The sequence below is a fragment of the Elephas maximus genome, chromosome 5 (assembly GCF_024166365.1).
Source record: "Elephas maximus indicus isolate mEleMax1 chromosome 5, mEleMax1 primary haplotype, whole genome shotgun sequence".
Taxonomy (NCBI): Eukaryota; Metazoa; Chordata; class Mammalia; order Proboscidea; family Elephantidae; genus Elephas; species Elephas maximus.
This window is the reverse complement of record NC_064823.1, coordinates 118,869,752-118,894,352: the sequence shown is the minus strand read 5'-3', so window position 1 is coordinate 118,894,352 and position 24,601 is coordinate 118,869,752. Positions and strand designations below refer to the sequence as shown.

General features: G+C 40.1%; 1 protein-coding gene across 10 annotated transcripts in view; it reads left to right on the top strand.

Annotated features, from left to right (window-relative positions):
- LIMCH1 (LIM and calponin homology domains 1) overlaps positions 1–24,601 on the top strand; it is a 430,644-nt gene that overhangs the window by 333,188 nt on the left and 72,855 nt on the right. For 9 of the 10 annotated variants that reach the window (XM_049886942.1, XM_049886948.1, XM_049886943.1 and 6 more), the window contains one exon: positions 3,419–3,671. In XM_049886942.1, the coding sequence (XP_049742899.1) occupies positions 3,419–3,671 (253 nt within the window). Of the gene's footprint in view, positions 1–3,418; positions 3,672–5,110; positions 5,378–14,578; positions 14,882–17,367; positions 17,611–18,358; positions 18,689–20,564; positions 20,684–20,787; positions 20,900–21,376; positions 21,638–24,601 lie in introns of all 10 variants that reach the window. The other variant, XM_049886947.1, reaches the window with a different exon arrangement.

The following is a 24,601-nucleotide window of genomic DNA, read 5'->3' as shown; positions in this document are numbered from 1 at the left end:
TTAGTTAAGTTTGCCAGGGTCACACAGCTACTAGATGGTGGAGCTGAAATTAGACCTTGGCCTATAAGACCATAAAGCTACAGTTCTTTCAAGTGAGTCACTTTACCTTGGGAATTTGGCAAATGAACATTTCTTGAAATGTCTAAGACATTCATCAAAGGGTAATATGAGGGTAGAAAGTGATCTGTTTTTCTGTCAAACAGGTATAATTTGAGACTTTCACTCAGTATGTTATAGATAATATATTTTAGATATTGTACAGAAATAATGTTCGTAGATTATAGGACTTTAGGATTCAGGGCTCTGAGACAACTCTAATCCGTTGCTTCGTTGTCGATTGAAGTTTTTTTTTTCAACAAAGGGGAGCATTTCCCTCAAGTCAGGACGATTTAAGCGTAGGAGATTTTTGTAAGAGAAGGATGTCAAGGAGAAAAGAGCTTTAGGCTGGGAGTCTGGAGAACAGAGTTGGAGTTGTAGAGCTGTTATTAATGAGCCATCGAGAAGGGGTACCTTCTGAGTCCCTCTTTCTGCCTTTATAAAGCAGGGGTAATGGAGAAACAGAGGCTAAGAGCTTTGTCAAAGTGGGAAAAAAAAAAAAAAAACTCAACTGCTGTTGAGTCAATTCCTACTCATAGAGACCCCATAGGATTTCTAAGGGGTCTCTATGGAAGCAGACTGCCACATCTTTGTCCTGCGGAGCCACTGGTGGTTTCGAACCATTGACCTTTCAGTTAGCAGTCCATCGTTTTAACCACTGTGCCACCAAGGCTTCTTAGTCAAATGGAAAAGTAAAGTAGTATTAGTGTTTGTTTATCAAATGCAATTCATAGGAGTCTCTAAACATCGTATTATGACACAGAGGTAGATATACTTGTTAACTATATCTTGGGGGTAAGGGAGCTAAGTTATGAATCAGGTACTAACAAGTAATGAAATGGTCAAAATTTCAGGAGGAAGACTGCAAGCAAATGCTATGAATAATTCATAAGCTGAATATTTTATCTACAACAATGAACAGTTTGTTTACTGACAATGCTTTTAACTTTTACAGTCTTTCAACAGGCATGATATCATTTAATCTGTAGTTCTCCTTCAAAGCAGGGCAAATGATTTCCTTCCCATTTTACAGAAAAAGTCAGGTATGTTAGAGACAAGCCTACGAGCCGCACCTCATTACTGGCAGCTCCAGAACTACTGTGACATGAAGAGTAGCTAGCATTCTGTGTGCCAAGTACTGTGCCAGCCTTCTCACCTGTATTATAATATTTGACCATCCCAACACCATTCTGAAATAGGTGGTATTATCTTCATTTTACAGATTGGGGAACTGAGGCTTAAAGTGGTGTAGTAACGTACGTAAAGTTACATTGCTAGTGAGTGTCAGAGTTCAAAGTGAAGCCTGTATGTCTTAACGTCCTATGCTCTCTCTACACACTCTGCAAGATGGCTTTGTCTCTTGACTTTTTGTTTAAGGTTCTTTTCACAAGTGTAAAGAAGTATATATTTATTTTCTAGCAACTGAGAGTTGAATAATCTTGTAATAACTGTAATTAAGCGTTTCAACCAGATTTGAAACGGCAGCTACCAGTAACTAGTTTGTTTTAGTGGTAGCTTGGTTCTTGTTATTGTTGTTGTCATTTAGCTGCTGTTGAGTCGATTCCAACTCATGGCGAACCCACATGTGCAGACTAGGACGGCTCCATAGGGTTTTCAAGGCTGTGATATCTTAAGTCTAGTGAGATAGAGACACAGTAAACAAAGATACCATGTAATTATAGGTGCTGTTTCTTCCAGCAGGAGTCCCTGGGTAGTGCAAATAGTTAACTCGCTCTGCTGCTAACCAAAAGGTTGGAGGTTCAAGTCCACCCAGAGGCTCCTTGGAAGAAAAGCTTGTTGATTTGCTTCTGAAAAATCAGCCGTTGAAAACCCTGTGGAACACAGTTCTACCCTGACACACATGGGGCTGCCATGAGTTAGAGCTGACTCCGTGGTAACTGGTGTATTGCCCAACAGAAGGCTGGTGTTGGTAACACTGAATTCCTTTGGGTTGTCTAAAACATTTTTAAATCCAGACTAATTCATTTATTCATCAGATAGCTTGAGAATGTCCACCATGTGCAAAGGCACTGAGATAAGCACTATGAATAATATAAAGTTCTTGTTCTCAAAGTACAGACAGAAAGTATAGTGCACTAGAAGAAAAGAATAGGGGCATAGGTTATATATATATAACCAAATATATATATTTGGTGGTGGTGGTATTGTTAGGTGCCATCAAGTTGGTTCCGGCTCATAGCAATATATATACATGGCACCAATGTTTTTTTTTTTTTTTTTGATATATATATGTGTGTATATGTATGTGTGTATATGTATGTATATGTATATATATAATTTATTTTGTTGTTACTGAGAATATATACAGCAGAACATACACCAATTCAACAATTTTTATATGTAAGGTTCAGTGACATTGATTTACATTCTTCAAGTTGTACACCCATTCTTACTCTCATTTTCCCAATTGTTAACATAAACTCGTGACCCCGAGGTTTCTTGTCTAATCTTCCCAGTTGCTGTAGTCAATTTGATCCCATATAGATAGATTTTAAAAGAGCACAATGCTGAAGGCAAGCGTTCAGTAGTTAAGCTAAACTGTTGTTTGATTTTAAGAAATTCAGGGGATATATTTTGGCTTAAGATTTAAAGATTATCTCAGAGCAATGGTTTCAGGGGTTCGTTCAGCCTCCATTGCTCCAGAAAGTCTGGATTCCAGGGGCAGAGGTTTTTTTTTTTTCCACTGGAAAGAAAGATTGCTTCCAGTTATGGGAACCAGGAAGGGCCCCCAGGTAGAGGAGCTCTTATTTTAACTCAAACCACTTCCTAGAAGGCAAACCTTTATGTAACCCTGATGGGCCACTTTTCTGAATTCCTATTCTTATATTCTCTGTTCCTGGGTTGTAACTTAACTTTCTCTAGATGTTTCATGATTTCGTTAAAGATACCTATCTCAAAGACAAAATCCTTTATAATTCTTAGATGTCAGAATATCTAGCACAGTGCAAGACGTGCAGCAGGTGTTCAGTAACAACTCCATCGCTTAATTTAAGCTTTTTCTTCTGAGAGCTGCATGATCTCACATAGTTCCATTGTGAATGTGTTGCTAATTGTGATTCCCAGCTACAGGTTGGCTTACCTTTATTTCTCAAATTGTGTTTTTTTTTTTTCTTGATTAGTGTTGAGTGATTTTCCCAGAGATTAATTTAGAAGGATATTTTAGATTTGTTTAAGTGAATAATTTAAGGAAGGAACCCCAGAAACCCACAGATTTAACCACACCCCTATTACTGCACACTGGCCACTGGGAATTTTCTGATAACCCAACACACTTTTTCAGCACCCATCCTGTCTTCTTCAGGGAGAGGAAGTGACTCTGAATCTGACTTGCCTCATCGGAAGCTGCCAGATGTGAAGAAGGATGATATGTCCGCGCGGCGGACTTCCCATGGTGAGCTGAAATCAGCAGTGCCTTTTAACCAGTACCTCCCGAACAAAAGCAACCAGACAGCTTATGTCCCTGCTCCTCTGAGAAAGAAGAAAGCAGAGCGAGAGGAGTACAGAAAAAGCTGGAGTACTGCCACTTCCCCCCTGGGCGGGGACAGGCCCTTCAGGTAAGCCCTAAGCTTTGCTGCTTACTTCCTGGCCTGAGCGCAAGTGATACTGGGAGTACAACTCCAGGACATGAGGTTAAGTAACCATTTAAAATTTTGATGTAAGATTATGAGTGGAGCTGAGCAGGACAGATCCTTAGAGATAGTTTGTCACAAATATAAGCTCATAAGAGTACCTAGAACAGTGTCTAGCACACAGTAGCTATTCAACAAATACTTCTCTAATAAGCAGGTTATTTTTTATTGTGGTAAAATATATATATAAAACATAAAATATGTGATTTTAACTATTTTCAAGTGTACAGTTCAGTGAAATCACTTGTATTCACAATAGTGTGCAACCATCACCACTTCAATTTCCAAAACTTTTTCAACACCCCAAACAAACTCTGTACCCATTAAGCAATAACTCCCCATTCTTGCCTCCTTCCAGTGCCTGGTAACCGTTAATCTGCTTTGGCCTCTATGCATTTGCCTATTCTAGATATTTCTTATAAGTGAGAAAAAAAAAAAAGTGAGAGCATACAATATTTGTCCTTTTGTGTCAGACTTATTTCATTAGCATAATGCTTTCAAGGTTTATCCATGTTATAGTATGCATCACAATTCTCTAATGAGCAAGTTTTTGAAACCAGTGATATTGACAGGACATTGAGAACACAACTGAAGTCCGTCACTCATGCGCTACCTGACTCCCATTCATGTTAAAGTCAGTGCAGAAAGACACTTTACCTTTAGGCAGAAAGACCCTTATCTCAATGCAAGCTCATGTACGAGGAATGCAAGAAACATGCTTCAAAATCATGTGTAGAAAAATAGTCAGAATAAGTGGAAGATACATTTGATTTCTTATCTCTTTAGAGAAACAAACAGTGTTTTCCTTAATCTCTGGTTATGTTTTTGTATTTATTTAGCCATTTATTTAATAAGGCCTCATTGTACATCTACTGTGTGCTAGGTGCTCCTTCCCAGTTATTGGGGACCTGATAGTGAATAAGACAGAGTCTCTGCCTTCGACAAGCTTACGGTCCAATAAAATAAACTTACAGTCTGTTCTCATTCTTTCAGCAAAACTACTCTGATTGGTGCATGGTTATTTCTAATCATCCATCATTCCTATCTATGATTTTTCCATTTAATAAACATTGTATTGGAAGTTTTAAGTATTGAACAAAATTAATGAATTTTCCATTTCCGGCAGAAAAAGTTTTTGCCTTTCAATATCCAGTTTGAAATAGCTCTTAATCATCGTTGAAATTATGATGTATTAATTAACAAATGGCTACATTTAATGTTCTTTATCTTGCCAGGACCACATTGCATGCTATGAATTTCTTTTTTTAAGTGAAAAGTAATATCAGATTGGCCGGGAGATGAAATGTCGTCTGACCCCTAGTCCTGTCTGTTAGTTTGGTTTACCATATTGTCTAACTCACTAGCTATCCAGAAACAATAGAGGAAGAGGGAAGTGAAGTGGGGTCTCCTTGTGAAGAGGACCCAGGCAGCCACATGGACTTTGGTGGGAAGTCTTCTGATAGTGGGTTAGAATTACCTGGTGGCAGTGGTAAGGAACAGCCTTCTCCAGAGGGAGCCATGGTGGCACCAGCTCCCAAGTCTGAAGAAAAAGATGCAGCTGAAATTCAAAAGCGCAGAAAGCTAGAGCAAGTTGGAATCAAGGTCATGCCAGCAGCACAGCGCTTTGCCAGGTTAGCTCTGGGGACCCAGGACTGGCCTGGCTGGCTTTGTGCATGCCTGAGCATTTTGAATCTGCCTAGTGTTTTAGTGTGTTAGAGTTTCCGTTTTGTTTTCCCAATGCCTGCTTTTCCCATTGCATAATTATTCCTTACTCTGAGCAAATAGAAATAGTTACAGGCAGTCCCCAGATTACAAACGAGTTCCATTCCTAAGTCTGTCTTTAAATTGGATTTGTACATAAGTCAGAACAGCTAGGCATGGTTTGTATTTAACATCACTTAGTCAAATGTTTGTCTTAGTATATAGTATGTAGTGTACCTTTCTATGCATAAAAAAAATTAAACAAACACTTCCAGATACACTAAAGTGTCTTTAACATAATAATACAGCAATAATAGTTATAATGTTTTGTTGTATGTCACAAAGTAGTCCTCATTTGTTATTATGAACCCCAAATTTTTAACATAATAGGCTTTACCAGGCTTTGTTTGTAACTACGGGTTGTATATAAATCGTAAGTTGGACATTTGTAACTCGGGGACTGCCTATAATAGTTTTTGCCTTAGGGCATGTCCCTGCTACATGCTTGGTTATTGGTTATTTTAAATGAGGGTGAAGAGTGGGCTTCTTGCTGCCTTGATTAGACCAAGTCCTAGTTGCATATTTGTGGTCAGTCACTTGGTGGCTGGGGGATTTACCTAGCAATAACATTTTATTTTTCTGTTGTTTGTGGCTTGTTAATTTTCACATTACTCCTAAATGGCTCTTACCTTACTTTACACCTAACTAGAAAATAGTCCCCTTGGAATGGGGAAATTTTTCTCCCTAGAAAGAGGGAGTGGTTTACAAAAATCCACTTATGTTCTTTGCCCCAGGGGGAGTAGTAAGATTGAGTTTATTTGACTCATTTTCGAAAGCATGTTGATTTAAAAACACACAAAGAATGGAGTAGTTGATTCTCTTAATCGTAATAAAGGCAATAGTATACAGTCCTGATAGCTTCTTATTAGATGTAAGATGGAAACTTTCTGCAAAGAAAGTCACAGAAAGCCATGGTTCAACAGTTTCATGTAGTGTTTTGAGAAGCTGGTTAATTTTTCTTATGTAATAGCCACAAAGATCCTAATGAAATTTGGACAAGCTGCAATTTATAAAACCCTGTGCCGTTTGCTATTCCATCTCATTCTAAGAAGTAAATGACATACCCATTTTCCAGATGAGGAAACTGGGGACCAGTGATAGTAAGTGACTGGCAGGTCTAGAGTTAGTTACTGACTGGCCTAGTGACCAGATTCAGATGTTCTGACCACGGCACACATCTACCTCCCACACATTTAACAGAACGTTTTCCATTTCTCTCTATATTTTCCATATGTGGGTATTTCTGTGGTCTAGGTCTTAAGGGAAAGATTAAGACTTTTATGGATTTAATCCTAGGGTAGTTTTGTATTTGTAAAAAACCAAGGATATACTTCTTCCCTGTCTGTGGTATACCACAGGTAATCATGCCTTACCCTCAACATATATGTGCTTCTAGAAAACTCTAAAATAGATCCATACTCTCTGCGTTTCTGAAGTAACGAGAGTACAAAGACAGAACATAAACGAATCCAGATATTAATAAAATAATCGATTCAGAGACCTTGTAACACAGACACTTTTTCAATATCACTTGAGCATTGCTTGAACCAGAGACCAGGCTAGATGCTGAGAATATAAACATGAATAATATCCCCTCACCATATACCATTTTTCAGACTTCTGTTGCTATCTTCAACACCAGGGCACGGGGGAATGGGAATGGATGATACAGATAAAGTGCAAATTGCAAAAAATGTTTATTTTAATGTCCTTGACACAAATTACTTTGTTTTTTGGATCACATTTGTAAAGGGTTTAAGCTAAAATTTACCAAGGATGCCATCACCTTTAGAGTATCCAAAAGAGTTAAGCAAGGGAAGAGAAGTGGGAAGCTACATTAAGCTAACTCAGAGCATCCAGGAATAATAGTGATGTAGAGAAAAGAAATGTTGGGCAAAGCCTAGAAATTCCATGAATATACTATGCCTTTTCAGTAACTGAGAGGTCTGTTTTGTAATAAAACATTAAACTCTTTTGGTTACAACTCCCAATTCTATGTATATACATAGTATCGTGGTTAGTTTAAACATTTAATTCTGTTTAATAAATGTTATGCTCATGTGGCATTTTTTTCTCCCATCTGTAGTTCCTATTATCGGGCCTAATTTTTAGCTATTTAATCCATGTTAGCTCTTTTAAGCAGACATTTGCAGATCTGTTAATGTCATCACCTCAGATCTTCTGACTTGGCATTTGAAATCGGGTCCAGGATAATGATGCGTTCCCAGAGAATGTCCCCTGTAGCAACACAACACTGCTGCTCCAAACACCCAGAATTCATTTGTTAGACAGATATTCAGCTGCTAACTCTCTCATAAAGGTTTTACACATACCATGCCACCAGCCTGGCATGTCTGTGTCTCTGTCACTTGTACTTTTGCAGGCCATAGCAGAGTTGAGAGTCATTCTAAGTTTATCCACATTTGGGATCCTGCTTCTAATGTGGCAGAAAATAGCTTAACTGGAATGAAATGCATATCATGAAGAAGAAAAGGATTCTTGGTATCTGGAAAAAAAAGAATGTATTGAAATATGCTGATGTCTCTCAAAGCATTTTAGCCTCAATGTCCTGTCATTTGATGTCCAGATGAATTCTGGACACCACATCTTTGAACCCAACAAGAGACCCAAGATACTTCCCGTGTCCCATTTCTTAGCTGAAAAATCTGTGTTTGCAGAGTATAGAAGGAGTCCCTGGGTGGCACAAATGGCTAAGAGCTTGACTACTAACCAAAAACGGGGCAGTTGAAACACATCCAGAGGAACCACAGAAGACAGGCCTGGCGATCTGCTTCTGAAAGGTCACAGCCTTGAAAACCCTATGGAGCAGTTCTACTCTGCACACATGGGGTTGGCATGAGTCAGAATGGACTCACCTGGGAACTAACGACAACCACAAGAGCATAGAGTCATGTGGGAGAGAAGGAGGAGGATAGAACAAAAACAAAGCTTTACTTTATTGTTGTAATTAATTCTTCTTTGTAAAAATTTGTATTGTGGTGAAATATATATATAATATCTGCCATTGTAACCATATATAAATGTACTGTTCAGTGACGTCAGTTACATTCGCCATGTTGTGCGACATCACCACTATCATTTACAACTCTTTTCATTATACTTAACAGAAACTCAGTACTCCCTATAAAGCTTTACTTCTGTAGAGTGTTTTTGTTTGTTCGTTTCTTTCTTTCCCAAGCATACCTTTCCTGTTTTATTTTTAAGACAATATACAGAAAGAAGCAAAGGCATCTTTACTTCATTTTCACATGAGTTTAAAGGCTTGGAAGTCCCAAGTTTCCTGTCAGACAATATATTAGGGGATATCTTAGCATTAAAGGACAGAAAGTAGGACTTCTTAACACATGTGTGGAGTTTAACATTTATTAGAGTTTGCATTGAAGTAAAAAGTATACAAACTCCTTTTTTCTTCTCATATGATTGAGTTAGCTTAATTGCTCCAAAATATAAGACCCTGCCAAAGAAGCCAAGGTTTCTGTTTTCAAGAGGATAAAATAAGAACCAAGATTCACTTCCCCTGAATTAAAATGCCATGGAGATTTCAGTTCTCCTACTTGGTGTTTCCCATTGGAGAAGTAAACTTTTTTTTTTTTAACTGAATTATAGGTTTCACATGATTGTACTTCTTTTCTAATTGTTTTCATATGTTTCAGCACTCAGTCTTTTCTGCTAGTCTGTGAATCTTCTCAACCACATAGTAATTAATTACAGAGGGGAAAAAATTCTCCAAGGAACAATAGATATTTTAAAAATCTTTAGAGGAAGAGCAGATGTAACTAAGTGCCAGACACGTATTCCTAAATCGCTCCTTGCCAGATGCCTGTCTCACTGATTGTAGCTGAACAGAGTCTCGGCTATCGGCGGCCAGTCCGACGCATAATTCGCAGGAACCTTTGTGACTCTGGAGTCAGTTGCCCTGTTTGAAGACAAGTGAACAGGGAGGTTTCTGGTGTTGCCTGGGACATTCCCAGGGGCCTAGCAGGCTTTTCTGGAGAGCCCAGTTTCTTTCAATAGAACAAATTGACTGCCAATCTGAGCTGGTTGCTTCTGTGTTGCCAAGTAAAAGGGGGTGAAAGAAAATGCCAACTCTTCCTTCATTTAAATCATTACCTCATTCACTTTGAAACATATAAGCCTTAGAAACTTTGAGACAAGTGCTTCCCACCCTCTTCACCTGCTTCAGGCCTATAATCTCACCTACGGTGATGGCCTTACTTGCATTAGATGGGACTGGACAGAGTTGCCAGGTTGGAGGCAGGGCTGGGCACTTATTGTGTCACTTTGGACTGTACTTCTTCTAAGTGAAACAGCTACCTATGCCCACGGAGCAACGCCTTCTTCCCAGAGCAACTCACCTGAGAATGACTTGATATAATAAAATGCCAAACCTTTATGGATATGAAGCCAGGCAGTCTTGGGTCTGCCACTCACTTAAGTTTACTTAAATTCATTTACCTAAGTCCAGATGATTTGAACTAGAAGCCTCAGTATTCTCCTCTGCAAAGTGTTGTTGTTATTGGGTGCCACTGAGTCAGTACTGACTCGTAGTGACCCTGTGTACAACAGAATGAAAAGCTGCCTGGTCCTGTGCCATCCTCACAATTGTTGTTATACTTGAATCCATTGTTGCAGCCACTGTGTCAAGCCATCTTGTTGGGGGTCTTCTTATTTTTCACTGGCCCTCTGTTTTACCAAACATGATATCCTTCTCCAGGGACTGTTTCCTCCTGATAACATGTCCAAAGTATGTGAGACATAGTCTCACCACCCTTGCTTCTAAGGAGTATTCTTGTCATGCCTCTTCCAAAACAGACTTGTGTGTTCTTTTGGCAGTCCACGGTATATCCAAAACTCTTCGCCAACACCACAATTCAAAGGTGTCAGTTCTCCTTCGGTTTTCCTTATTCGTCATCCAACTGTCACATGCATATGAAGTGATTGCTTGGGTCAGGCGCACCTTAGTCTTCAAAGTGACATCTTTGCTTTTCAACACTTTGAAGAGGTCTTTTGTACCCAATTTGCCCAATGCAATGCGTCTTTTGATTTCTTGACTGCTGCTTCCATGGGTGTTGATTGTGGATCCAAGTAAAATGAAATGCTTGACAACTTCAAACTTTTCTGCATTTATCATGATGTTGCTTATTGGTTCAGTTGTGAGGATTTTTGTTTTCTTTATGTTGAGGCGTAATCCATACTGAAGGCTGCGAAGTGGGTATCATAATTTCTAGCTTGCAGAGTTATCATCTCAGTTAGCACATCTGAAATGTAGTAGCTGCTCAAAGAATCGTAGTTATTGAAAAATCAAGTAAAATATACCAGAACTTTCCATTAAGATCCTTCAAAGAAAAAAAAAAAAAGCAGATTATAAGTCATTTAAATATTGTGGTAACTAGACACCTGTGAATACATTCCTGACATATCTGCCTTATTTAAAAAAAAAAAAAAGTTACCATCAAGTCCATTCCAACTCCTGACTACGCTTTGTGTGTCAGAGCAGAACTGTGCTCCATAGGGTTTCAATGGCTGATTTTTCAGAAGTAGATTTACAGGCTTTTATTCTGAGAACTTGAACCTCCAGCCTTTTGGTTAGCAGTGGAGAGTATTAACCATTTCCACCACCCAGGGACTCCATCTGCCTTATACATACCATTTGTTACTCCATGGCCAACAGTTCCAGCCCAGAATTTGTGTCATTATTTTGTATCTCTGTGTGAGCTACCTTGGAGCTCTGAATTCACAGGATTCAAGCAATTAGCAGAAAATCAGTCATTGTGACAGTTTTTTAAGAGGCTAGGGGAATGTCTTAAGTGGCCAGTGCGGCAGAAAGCTTTCTTTACCTCCTTCTTTTTTAAGTCCACATATCTATGTTGAGATCACTTGAAGTGAGCCCTGCCACGCTGGGCATGTAGCCTGAAAAGAAACACCCAGAGGAATTTGTAGCCTGGCTGGGTTGGCATGATACTTAAGGTACCAGCTTCTCCCTGCTCAAATTGGCATCACACGTTGCCATGGCTGTTTGCATACATGGGTATGTTTTGTTCCAGAGAATTCTGCCTGAGTTGGAGGAGGTTGAAGTTCAGGACCATCAGTCCAAAAGTGCAGAGTGCTGCTCTTGGATTTAAGAGGTTTGAGCTAGGATATGCTCCTCCACTGGGATTAGGACAGGATCGTCTTCTCTGAACTTCAGTTTCTTCATCTATCACCTGTACTGTACTGTTTCTCACAGAGTGGCTGTGAGTATCAAGTGAGATGAGACATGAATTTAAAAGAGACTTACAAACTGTAAAGCACTGTGGAAGTATTGTAAGGTATGAGTAGTAAGAATTCTGCTGTCATCAATCCTGGTTCAAGATTGCTGTCTATAACCAGGAGTGTGAACAATGGCTGCGTTCTAAACACAACTCACAGGTTGCCTTTATTTAGTGACCAAAATATTTCTCTTTCTTCTACTTCCATAGTAATGATTATGCATTATATTTTTAAAGATGCTGTAATTTCAAAACTGGTCTGGTCCTTTATTTAATGGATATTGTTGTTAGTGCTGTCGAGTGGATTTTTGACTCCTAGCAACCCCATGTGATAGAGTAGAACCGTCTCATAGAGTTTCCTAAGGCTGTAATTTTTACGGAAGCAGATCATTAGATCTTTCTCCTATAGAGCCTTTCAGTTAGCAGGTGAGTACTTAACGGTTGATCCATCATTCTATTTAATGGATAGCGCAGTGGTTAGGAAGAGGGTCTCTGGAGCCAGACTGCCTAGGTTTGAGTCTTGACTTGGGCACTAGCTGTTTGATCCTGGGCAAGTCTCTTAACCTAATCTTAGCTTCCAGCCTACAAAATGGGGATGGCAATAACACTAACCTTACAGGGTTATTATTAGAGATAAATGAGTTAACTCCTAGAAAGACTCTTAGCAAATAGTAAGTACTTGATGACCCTTAGATGTATTCGTTGTCATCATCAATCAACTTTTTAAATGATGCCTTTATAGGCATTAAGTCAATGGCCTATTGTTCCCTCACTCACCTTTCCTTATGTTCGCAGTCAACCAACGCCAGTTGCTCTTTGCTAGACCATTGGCTAAGGAGACAAGGGAGCAAGCATGGAGGAAAGCGAACAGGGTCCTGGGAGTGGCCACGCAGGAGACTGAGGGTCAGGTGTACAACTGAAACAGCAAGGTTTCCTATATTAAGAAATAAATTTATTTAAGGAGCAAAGCACAGCCCCCCCCCACCCCCAATTCCATGTTTTAAATTTTTATTGGGAACAATGGTCAGCAATGAGAAGGGGTTTTCTGGGCATGACTAATGAGGATTTGATTTTCCAAAAGTCAGATGGAGTGAGGGTCTGCTGCAACCCTCCTTTAAATATGGTCGCCTGCCTTCTCTGGAACACCACAGAGCAGATCTACAGACAGTTGGGCCACCTGGCTGACCACAGTACACGGAGTTTCATTGCGTATTTTAGTCTTAAACCAGACTAATTCCTCTTGTCTTTGTTTTTGGAATGAATTGCCCTTTGAGGATGTTGAATTTACTCGTAATCCTCTCTCAGAAAGCAGATACAAAGTAGGTGAACTTTCTTTAGAAGTTAAGATATTTTATTTACTTATCATCCTTATGAACTGAGAAGATAATAAATAATGAAAAAACTGGTTTTGACATTTTATTATTATTTAGAAGCAAGGCTGATTTTATGAGTAGGTAGGAGGATTTGTTCAAATGCCAAACCGCAAAACCAAACCCAGTGCTGTCAAGTCGATTATGACTCACAGTGAACCCACAAACTAAAAAAAAAACTAAACCCTTTGCTGTTGAGTCGATTCCTACTCATAGCAACCCTAAAGGACAGAGTAGAACTGCCCCATAGGGTTTCCAAGGGGCAGTTTGTGGATTCAAACTACGACCTTTTAGCTAGCAACCTGAGCTCTTAACCACTCACTGCACTGCCAGTGACTGTATTAAAAAAAAAAAAAAAAATTTTTTTTTTTTTTTTATAGGACAGAGTAAAACTGCCCCATAGGGTTTTCAAGGCTGTCACTCTTTATGGAAGCAGGCTGCCACATCTTTCTCCTGTGGAGTGGCTGGTAGGTTCAAACTACTGACCTTTTGGTTAGCAGCCGAGTGCTTTAGCCACTGCACCATCGGGGCTCAAATGCCAGATAGACACAATTCACTGTATACTACCTCCCCAAAATAAAATTAAAAACAAAGAAGTCCCAGGGCTTAATACCTGATATTCTATCACTAAACTACATTCCTCTAGAATTTAAAGTATGGGACCTTAAAGACCCCTTCGAAAGTAGAAAGAGCCCATAGTAATCATTTTTAAGCCCATTTTGGCAAAATATCTTAACACAGTTTACTTGAAACCTAGAATATCACAAAGAAGAGGAACTGGGAAGTGGAAAGCCGTGGGGATAAAGGAGGAAGGAAAGAAAGGGTTGCTGATGGGAGGGTGCAGGCAAGAAGATAAGCCTTTATGCCTTGGATTCGTCCAGTGAGTGGCCATGAGCTATGCCAGATGTTTCAGGTTAGCACAGTGTTGCAGAAAGGCCTTCCTTACATTTGCAATCTGGTACCCATTCTAGGTGTGCTGCCACATAGCTGCATTCATTAGCAACTGCTTTCCCCCGGGTGGATTTTCTGAGTGCCCAACTTTCTGCCCTGTCAGTCAAAAACAAATTGAGTATCTACTGGTACATTATTAATGTGCTAAAAATAAAACAACGGTAACAAAAAGCTCCCTAGTTTTCTCCAATTTCATGAAAAGAATTTGGATTATCACTTTCAGAGCCATTTAGGATCCTGTCTCTCCAATGCTGATGGGACCCTATAAAGGTGTTTTGAGTGTTGCTAGTACCCAGCTAGATTCAGTTTTAAAACCCACCCTAACCATGCTTCCATTTTGGATTGAAATAATAGATGTCACAACTAACGATACTGAGAAGATCTTTCACTAACAACCGAGTTGTCTGTCTGGAGATGGGAACTTTTTTTTTTTTTATTGATCTGATCATATGTGGAGTTCCATTTAATTTTGCTCTATCAGTCGAAAACAATTAAGTAATGACAAAGAAGCTGTTCGTGATGTTATCCTTCGCAAAGAAAATGCTTTCCTGGCCCACCAACAAGGCAAAGATTTGGAGTCTGAAGATGAAGTTACATGTCGACTGCCTGATCTTGAGAAAGACGACTTTGCTGCGAGGAGAGCAAGGATGAACCAGAACAAGCCAAAGGTGCCATTGAATCAGCTGCTGTATGGGCCTTATCGAAAAAAAGAACCAGAGAAATCAGATGGCAGCAAACAACTCTCAAAGGGAATCTCAGGAAGGAAAAATCTAGAATATACAAGGTGTGCCTCTTTGTGTGTGTGTGTACATGTGTGTGAGAGAGAGAGAAAGCAAAAGAGAACGTAATTAAATGAGGGTGATTTGCATTATCACTCCCCTTTTCTCTCCTACACTAATTTCATACCATTTGGAATGGTAGTTTATTCTGAAGTGGAACTTCAGACATCCAATCCCTTAAAGGCAGATGGCAGATGTTAGAGTGGACATGTCCAAATTAAGGCTGAATTTGCCAAATAAACATTGAATTCCAGCGTGCAGATGTGCTGTATCAGGGCGCATTAGCACATATGGCTGCTAGTGTCATAAAAAAAAAGCATAAATAGCCTTGTGCCGTTGCCTGTCAGGGGACAGCTTCCTCTCAAGCCTGCCTCCAGCCCATTCATAGGAGACAGAAAACATTGCCTTTGCCATTAGGTCTTCTCTCATTAGCTCCTTTTAGATGTTAGAAAAAATATGAGACTTGGTCTTTCTTCCCCCATACCATCTAGATCATCTGGGCATTTGATGATGGATATTCCCCATCAAAAACACTTTACAAACATATAATATGATATAATACACATCTATTTGTTCTATCATGGAAACTTTTCAAGTGAGTTGCCTTCTCTCAGCCTTTCTCCCATCCTCCTAATGCATATCAGAGTGAATTTGGAAAAAAGAAAATTGTAATGAGATGGGGTTTGATTAATGATTTTTATCCTAAGAGGGGTATGATTTTATGTAGGGTGTGAGCTTGCTAAATATCATCCTGCAGAGTTTATCATTCTTACATTTTTCCATAAATCAAATTTGGTTTGAGTTTGCATCTTCATTATTTAATTGCCATCTTTTTTGCCCATTGCTTTAGAAGTCTTGTAAGACTGTTAAACTAAGAATATAAAATATGTCAGCTGTGTTTTACACAATTAAAAAGTCTTTTTTGTTTAGTTTTTGGACAAAGTCATTGAACTTGGAAAGGTATTAGTGTTATTTAAAGGAGTAGTAGATATAAAACACATGAAACATCCCCAGGTGTAGAAGAGGGATTAGAGCACAGAAAACCTGGCATCATTTTCTCATAGATTACATTATAGCTTCAGCAGGCTCTTGGCCTTTGAGGTCCTCGTTGGAATGCCTTGTAACCAACCATTCTTGGAGGGCCTTGTGGGAGGGATCACTTGTTGCAGGAGAAGCAAAGTCTTTTGGATAACCAACCACCATCAGGGCATATTGACGGGAATCAGCAAATTGAGGTAGGAAAAGGAGTAGCTTTTGTACCTCCTTTTTTTCCTTCCTCTCCTATGCAATTTTAATTCCTGACATTTCCAGCTCCTTTTGTCTGCTGTCCACCTGTTCGGGGATACGAGTCTGGGGCAGCCCACGACCTCTCTAGAGAGCATCAAAGGACTGATTTAAAAAAACAAAAACAGGAAGGGTCCCTGGTGATTCTTTGCTCTGCCCTTCATTGATCCCCTTCCCCAAAATGAAAGAAAATGGAAAGTTCTGTAGCCTTCCTGTTTGCATAAAAAAAAAAAAAACCTCAAATACACCAAGTCATCCAGGTAACGAAAGAATATAGCTTGGTTTCCTGGCTTGGATGATATTTTTTTTTTTAAATAAATAGACCTTATTTATGTATATTGTTGAGATTTTCTATCATAAGAAGCATATTTAGCTAGAAATTAAATTTTATGTGATAGAATATGTATACTTATAGATTCTACAGCTTTAATTTAAATTATAACTTTGTTAGCATTAGCCAGCTAAAGTTCATTTCTTAGAACAATTAGAAATAATCATTTTTAGCATCAGTGAAGGTGAACAGCTACTAATTAGCACAAGAAACAAATGGGCATTAACTGTAAATCCAGGTAAAGACATACCCTCGTTGTTCTTCAAGTTTACATTAGCCAAACATGACTAATGTTATCATCAACCAGAGACCAAATTTGAACATGGAAAATTTTTGTTAGGAATTGATTTAAATGTACTTTCTGGCAGCTGTGAGTTTATGGTTGAGATGTTTAATATCTGAACAACGTTCCAGTTATCTCTAAACTAGTCTGAGAATTTGGATCATGCAGAGCTCGTTACAAACACTTTACTGGTATAGTAAAAGACGTTCCAGGAGGGCTAAAGGATTCAATCAGAAAACCTGAATTCATTACAGTAACTTGAATAGTGTGGGAAATGGGCATCATTACTGTCAACCAAAATCTCATTATCATTCTTAATAGTCTTTCAGCAAGCCCTGGCTTCTTTTCCTAAACTGAACTAGAGACAGTCATGTGGTGGAAAAACTCTGTCTCGTTACAGTGTTAAAAGGGTAGCAGAGATGAAAAGTAATCACAGCTCCAATTGATTCCATATTTTTGAGAAAGGAAAAGGTGCTCCCATCATTTCCTTCTGTCCTCAGCCTCTGAATTTCCGTGCTTGACATTCTGTTTGTCTGCTCCCCTTCCTTGAACCCGATTTTTCCAATGATGTGGGGGCTGGATCAAATGGACAGGAACCCGGGCCAAACACAAAAGGTGAAGGCGAAAGTGACCTGTATTACTCGAGCCCAGGAAAGTGAACCTATGGAGGAAGGACTCAGGAAGATGCCTGATCTTTACAAAGATGACCTGGCACAGCGGAGGATTCACGGCAGCCTCACTCCACACCGTGAGGCTCCGAGCTTTGTCACAGTCTCCAAGATAACAGAAGCTGACTTGGAGACGTGGGAGAGGCTGAAAGTGTCAGAGAAGACAAGGTGTGTCATGTTTGCCCGTAATCTTGTTTCCTGGCAGGGGATTTATTTAATTTTGAGAGAATGAAATGCTTATCGTTATATCGTTTTTGTTTCAATGGCTTGAAAAAAATGCCTCTCAAAACACAGAGCTTCTAGAGAACACTATAGTCTACATGAGTTGAAGTTTATTAATATGAAAATTTATAAACTACATGGATGGAAAACATCCCTTTTAGCCCAACCAACTTATTGTGAATATTTATTTATTTTTACAGGCTTGTTTACGGCAAGGAATTAAAATTTTTTTTTTAATTTTAATTATTTTGCCATATCTAAGACTTTTTTATGCCATCAATTATTATGCTAGAAGTAATGCTTTAATAACTGTTTACCTGAACACAGTTTACCTGAGCAACACAATGACCATTTATTCATTTGATTGATTAATTGAATAGCAATTCTGCTCTACCGTAGAAGTATTTTTTATATGAGTGGCACAAATGATTAAGTGATCGACTACTAGCCAAAAGGTTGGCGGTTCAAACCTACCCAGAGACACCTCGAAAGACAGGCCTGGCAATCTGCTTCTGAAAGGTCACAGCCTTGAAAACCCCGTGGAGCAGTTCTACTCCGCACACATGGAGCCGCTATGACTCAGAGTTGACTCTCTGGCAACTAACCACAACAACGGTATTTTAAAAAAATAAAAGTCTTATTAATTTGCACTTAACCTTAGAAACCTTTGGAACTTATTTCTGATTCTGACCAGGGATGGAGATGTTCAGCACATCTGCACCCCTGAGCCTTTACCAGAAATCAAAGCAGAAACAGCCATCCGAGATGACTTTGCCAGCCGCAAAGCAAGGGCCTATAAAAAATCCTCCAGCCCTCGGCAAAAGTTTGTGCACTTTGGACCGGTGACAGAGATAGATCAGCAGAAATGGAAGCGGCTCAGCATTGGCAAGGCCGGGCCTAGGGAGGATGCGAAAGAAGTCGTCAGTTACACCAGCAAGGTCCAAGCTTACTCTGTGTCCCCTGCCTCAGTGGCCGCTTCCAGCTTAGAGGAACACCACGTGCTTAACCCACAAAATGACTGCAGGTATTCTTCCCCAGACATATTCAAGCAGATCTGCATGGGAGCCACTGCTGCTTTTAAAGAGTTTGCTGGAGCATTTTAAACAAATCTCTAGAGATGACAACGTTTTAACAGGCTCTTTTGCTGAATAGCAGAGAAATCATGTTAGCAGGTCACTTTGTGTGTGAGTTTAAATTTAAAAATGATGCCTGCCATGTGAATTCACACACATGAGGGGAAGCATGGGTGTAAATTTAAATGGCAGGCATCCACTTGGATTCTGTTTTTACCAGAATCACTGCCTGGGAATGCCAATAATCTCTACAAATGACCTTTACCCCTTGGCTGCATTAAGCATTATGTTATTAGCTGAAAATAGGGAATATAGAATGTTGTAAAGATATCGCTAGTGTTTCTTCTAAAGATATAGTGATAAAAATTGGTTTTATCTATAACCTCCCTCTTTCCTATCCCACGGAGGGAGGAACAAATAGTTATTAGTATCATAAGTTCAAAGTTTGAGCATCTAAGTAGACACGTAAAAAAATAAATAAAGAACTCCTCCCTCCCCTACTTTTTTAAATTATACAATAAATCTTGACTAGAAAAAACGCCTCTTTTGTGGGGACTTCCTATAAGTCAGGGGTTTCTTTGGATGAATGACAATCCAAATCTGTGAGGGAACGCCTGGATAAAGACCATGAAGGTGCATCACCAGTTCTCATCCTCACTGGAGGCCATCCAGCTTTCAGTTCCCCAGCCCTCTTTTGGGGATCCAGTTCTGTGGGCTAGTCATCTCTTACATTAAGCAGGTGTAGGACATTTCTAAGACTCTGGATTATCTTGGAAACCTCCATTCCACCTGCATGGTGGTAGCAAACAAGTCTCTCAATGGCTGGAGGGAATGCTTGAGATAGTCTCCTCCATGTTTTGTCCCTGAAATACAAGAGAAATGGTCAATGAGCCATGATGTGCACAAGAGTCTTTGTTTCTAGACTGTGGGTAACACCATAGAGGTTAGCAGATTGTAGAGATATATAACCTAATACACCAGAAACACGTAGTTGGGATTTCAGTGGCTGATAGGGGCCTGGAGGGTTAGAGGTAAGAAGTTAATAAGAAATGTGTCCTCAAGTCTTTGAAACCGGAGAGGGCCATCACTCAGTCTTCTGATGACAGGTCATGCAGGCTGGTTTGACTTTTCTCAGGCCTTTGCCAGAGTTCACATTCCATGATCTCAATCTGCTTATATCATCCTTTTGTTGTTGTCAGGTGCTGTCAAGCTGGTTCTGACTCATAGTGACCCTGTGTACAACAGAACGAAATGCTGCCCAGTCCTGTGCCATCCTCACAATTGTTGCTATGTTTGAGCCCATTGTTGCAGCCACTGTGTCAGTTCATCTTGTTGAGGGTCTTCCTCTCTTTCTCTGACCCTCTACTTTACTAAGCATGATGTCCCTCTCCAGGGACTGGTCCCTCCTGATAACATGTCCAAAGTACATGAGACAGAGTCTTGCTATCCTCCCTTCTAAGGAACATTCTGACCGTACTTCTTCCAAGACAGATTTGTTCATTCTTTTGGCAGTCCATGGTGTATTCAATATTCTTCACGAGCACTATAATTCAAAGGCATTGATTCTCTGGTCTTCCTTATTTGTTGAATATGAGGCGATTGAAAATACCATGGCTTGGGTCAAGCACACCTTAGGCCTCAAAGTGACAACTTTGCTTTTTAACACTAAAAATCCTTTGTGTCATCCTTACTAACTGACTTTTGGAATGAGAGCAGCTACCTCTCTTAATCATCAGCTTCCTTCTGTCCCAACACCTTTTTACTTGTTTCCTTTCCTGACTTTTTTCCTCTTCTCTCTTGCCACAAATGCTACTTGATTATCAGCAGAATAGTGAATTCTGGTGTAGATGACTATGGCAAAAGGGTCTCAAGTCTGGCTCCTGTGTTGGAGACTCAGGAGGAGAATGTCTGCAGCTTGGGCGAGTGCCCAAGGAAGACTGAGAAAGGTGAGGAGCTCTCTGCCTCCCCAGGAGGTGGAGGATGACAGGTGGGGTCAGAGCCTCTTCTGTGAATTCTTGCCTTCTAGTAAAGCTGTCCTCTCTGGCTTTAGTTACATCCAAACAGCTGCCACAGGATGGAAAAGAAGAGAATGAAGGAGTTGCTCAGAGAGGTTCTGAGATACTGCCAGAGGCAGAAAAATCTGAGGAGAAGAACCAGCCACTGTGAGCATCTTGTCTGTATCCCTTGTTGTGCTGCCTCTGCTGTGTGTGGCTGTTGTCTTCCCCAAAAAACAGCTTAGAGACCCAGTATGCAATTGACGACTAGTGTGGAATGGAGTGAAGTCACTTAAAGGAAGGAATGTGCCCATCCAAAGATCACAGTTCCGCTTCCTGGGCCCCATTGGAGTAGGGATTTTAGCCTTTGCATGTGGTTGGTGCTGGCCATGTTTCATTCTTGAAAGGTTTTTCTCTCAGAAATCATGAAAACCATAGAGGGAAACCTATTCCCCTGTAAGTACCAGTTGCATGATGAAAGTTCATGGTATTAAAAAGAGGGGTCTCCTACTCAGCTGCTGTGTGTGCTGCTGCCTCCATGGATATTGGCTTCTTCTGTCTTGAGTTAATGCCAGTGAGTGATGCTACTGCAAATATCGTTAGCAACACATGGCCCTTGACTGGCTGGACTGAACGTTGCCCTAGTTGGTGCCCTCTGGCCTCTGAGGGGGAGGCTTCAGGGACAGAAAAGAACTTGGAGAAGATGACAGCTCCTACCTGGAATGGCAGTGGAGTGAAAGACCAAGCAAAGCTGTCTGACTCACAAAAAGATGACATGGTGACCAGGAGAACTGGGGTGTCCCTTAGACACACTGGATTCAACCCAAACCAGTTCCTTCTGATTCCATTTGCAAAACAACAGGATGTGGAGGTATCAGCCAAGGGTTCACCAGTGCAAGATAAGAGGTCAGAGGTTGTTCTTTACCCTCGTGACTTTGTTTCTCCAGCCTGAGCTTTGATAGACTGAGCTTTGAATGTGCTGTTAGTGCATCATCGTGCATCAGTGCCACTTACCTGCTATTGCTAGTAGCTACGGAATGATTAAAATTGGCCAGGTCTGCCAAGAATTTTTTCTTTCTTGCATGTAAGCAGGTGTGGAAAGAATATTTCAGTGGTGAATTTATCTGTTAAAACATTCTCTCTGACTCTCATCTTGTGGACAGAATAAATAAGAAATTTTATTTCACCTAGCTCACTTAGGAGCTTTTGGGTAAAGGTGTTGAATTCTTTCTGACCTAATTGATTTTACTACTCTGATTTCAGTAGGGTCTTCAGGTCCAAAGAAGGTATATACTACTTATAAAATTTTGTAAATTGATTTGCTTTAACTTCAGCATTAGCAAAAACGAAGTGCCTTCTAGAGGCAGTGTTTCTGTCCCAAGCTCTGGCTTGATTTAAGGTGAAGAATAGAGAAATAATACTCCTCTGGGGTTTGTGTTGTGGTTTAAGGCCCGATATGTTGAAGCCTCTGTTGCCAATTTTTAAGAGTGTGGTCTGCTTGATCAAGGTACAGGGAAAGGAGTGAAGGGTGTTTCTGCTTAATTGTAAGTTCCACTATAAAACAGGAAGTAATGGAGTTCTAGTTCACAAAGGACCTTGATGGTAGTGGAGTGGAGGGTAGAGTAGGGATCAGGAATAGCCACAAGTAATTCCAAAAATTTTAAATTATGATCATAGCCATTGTTATCCCTTAGATTTAATCTATGTTTTATATTTATTTTGGATAATAATATATTATTATTTTAACACTGGAGCCTTATTAACACCAGCTTCAGGGAGCAAAGTCCCTGGGTGGTGAAATGGTTAAGGTGCTCAGCTGCTAACCGAAAGATCGGAGGTTCTAGTCAACCTAGAGGAGCCTTGGGAGAAAGGCCTGGCCATCTCCTTCCAAAAAATCAGCCACTGAAAACCCTGTGGAGCATAGTTCTACTCTGACACACATGTTATCATCATGAGTCAGAATCAACTTGAAGGCAACTGGTTACTGGTTCAGGGGGCAAGATCAATTGTATCTGTGCTTTCCTTTATAGCCGTAGAGTGTTTTCTAGCCTTCTCAAAGTGCATCTGCTTCCTCTAACTCACTTTCTCCTTGGTATCCATAAGTGGGTTGAATCAATGGCAGCTCCATTTCACAAATGGGAAGGCTGATGTAGAGAGAAGTTAGGTGAATGGATCACCTGTGGATCGCAGGCTGGTTAGTGGCTGAGGGGCTGCTCAATCTACCACAGTCGCTCACTTTCCAGATGTCTCTGACGTGATGTTTGGGCCTAGATCCGGAGAATGAACCCAAGTTAGAGTGAAAGAAAAGAAGGAAGTAAGGCCTACTGGATACATTGTAGGGACTTTCCCATGTATTTACTGCTCACACAACCTTTTAGGCTATTTTCATCTGCATTTTGCAGTTAGGGAACGGAGGCCCATGTCTACATGGCTAGTAGTTACAGAATCAAGAATCAGACCCAGCTCTGAGTGAAAAGCCACTATTGAGACAGCACATTGCCGGCACAGGTTAGGAGAAGAGTCTGCAGAAGTCTGAGGAAATTGTCTGTCACTTGTATCTGTCCCTCCATTTGTGATTTAGAAAGAGTCCTGTTTATATTCTAATGGAGGTGAAGCGTTTGCTTGAGCATAAGGAGGTACCGTCATATTAATTATGTGGCATAATTGTGTGATTTAACACACATACATCTTTGGAACTCATTTTATTTGCCACAAACATTTATCAAGTAATTAATATATGTATGGGGCAGTGGTGGTTCAGTGTTAGAATTCTCACCTTCCATGCCAGAGACCCAGGTTCAAATCCCGGCCAATGCACCTCGTGCGCAGCCACCACGTGTCAGTCAGTGGGGGTTTGTGTGTTGCTATGATGCTGAACAGGTTTTCTTTTCAATTCTCAGAGCATCCGAATGACTTATTCTTTCAGTAAACACTTATTCAGGGCCTACACTGTTCACTGTTCAGGGAATCCAGACAGAAAAATGCCTGCCCTCATGTAGCTTACATTTGAGTGTAAATCTGCACATTTTGATAGAGATGTCTGTAAAATGCTGTTAAGTATTTTGTGTAGAAACAAATCAAATTCAAATATATTCTACATGCAACAACATAGCAGAGCCTCACAAACAAAATATTGAGCAAAAAGAAGCCAGCCTAAAAAGAATGCTTCAGCATGAGTGTGTTTAAATAAAGCAGGAAACATGCAAAACTCATCTACGGGTGCATCCACTTTGTGAAATTCATCAAGGTGTATGTGCATGGTATATATGTTTGTTGAACATCATCAAAATGTTAACGAAATTATTCAAATGAAGATGCAGAAACACATAATGAATACTGATAGTTTATTGCCAGATTAACTATTAGGAATAACTTTTTTGCTGTCTTCCATAAATAATTTAGAAATCACTATGTTGTTGTTGTTGGGTGCCATCAAGTCATTTCTGACTCGTAGTGACCCCATGTGACAGAGTAGAACTGCCACATAGGGTTTTCTGGGCTGTAATCTTTACAGGAGCGGAGTGACAAGTCTCTCCCACGAAGCTACTGTGTGGGTTCAAACAATCAACCTTTTGGCTAGCACCTGAGTGCTTAACTGTTGTGCCACCAGGGCTCCTTAGAAATCACTATATGGTGGTGCAAACAGTTTGTGCTTGACAACTAACCTAAAGGTTGGCAATTTGAGCCCACCCAGCAGTGCTGCAGAAGAAAGGCCTGGCAGTCTGCTTCCATTAATATCAGAGGCATTGAAAACCGTGCTCTGTAACACGTGGGGTGATCGTGAGTGGGAATCAACTCAATGGCAATAAGTGTTTGTATTTGAGTAAGTCTGTTGTAATAGGCCTGTTTATTAACTGGAAAACATTTATC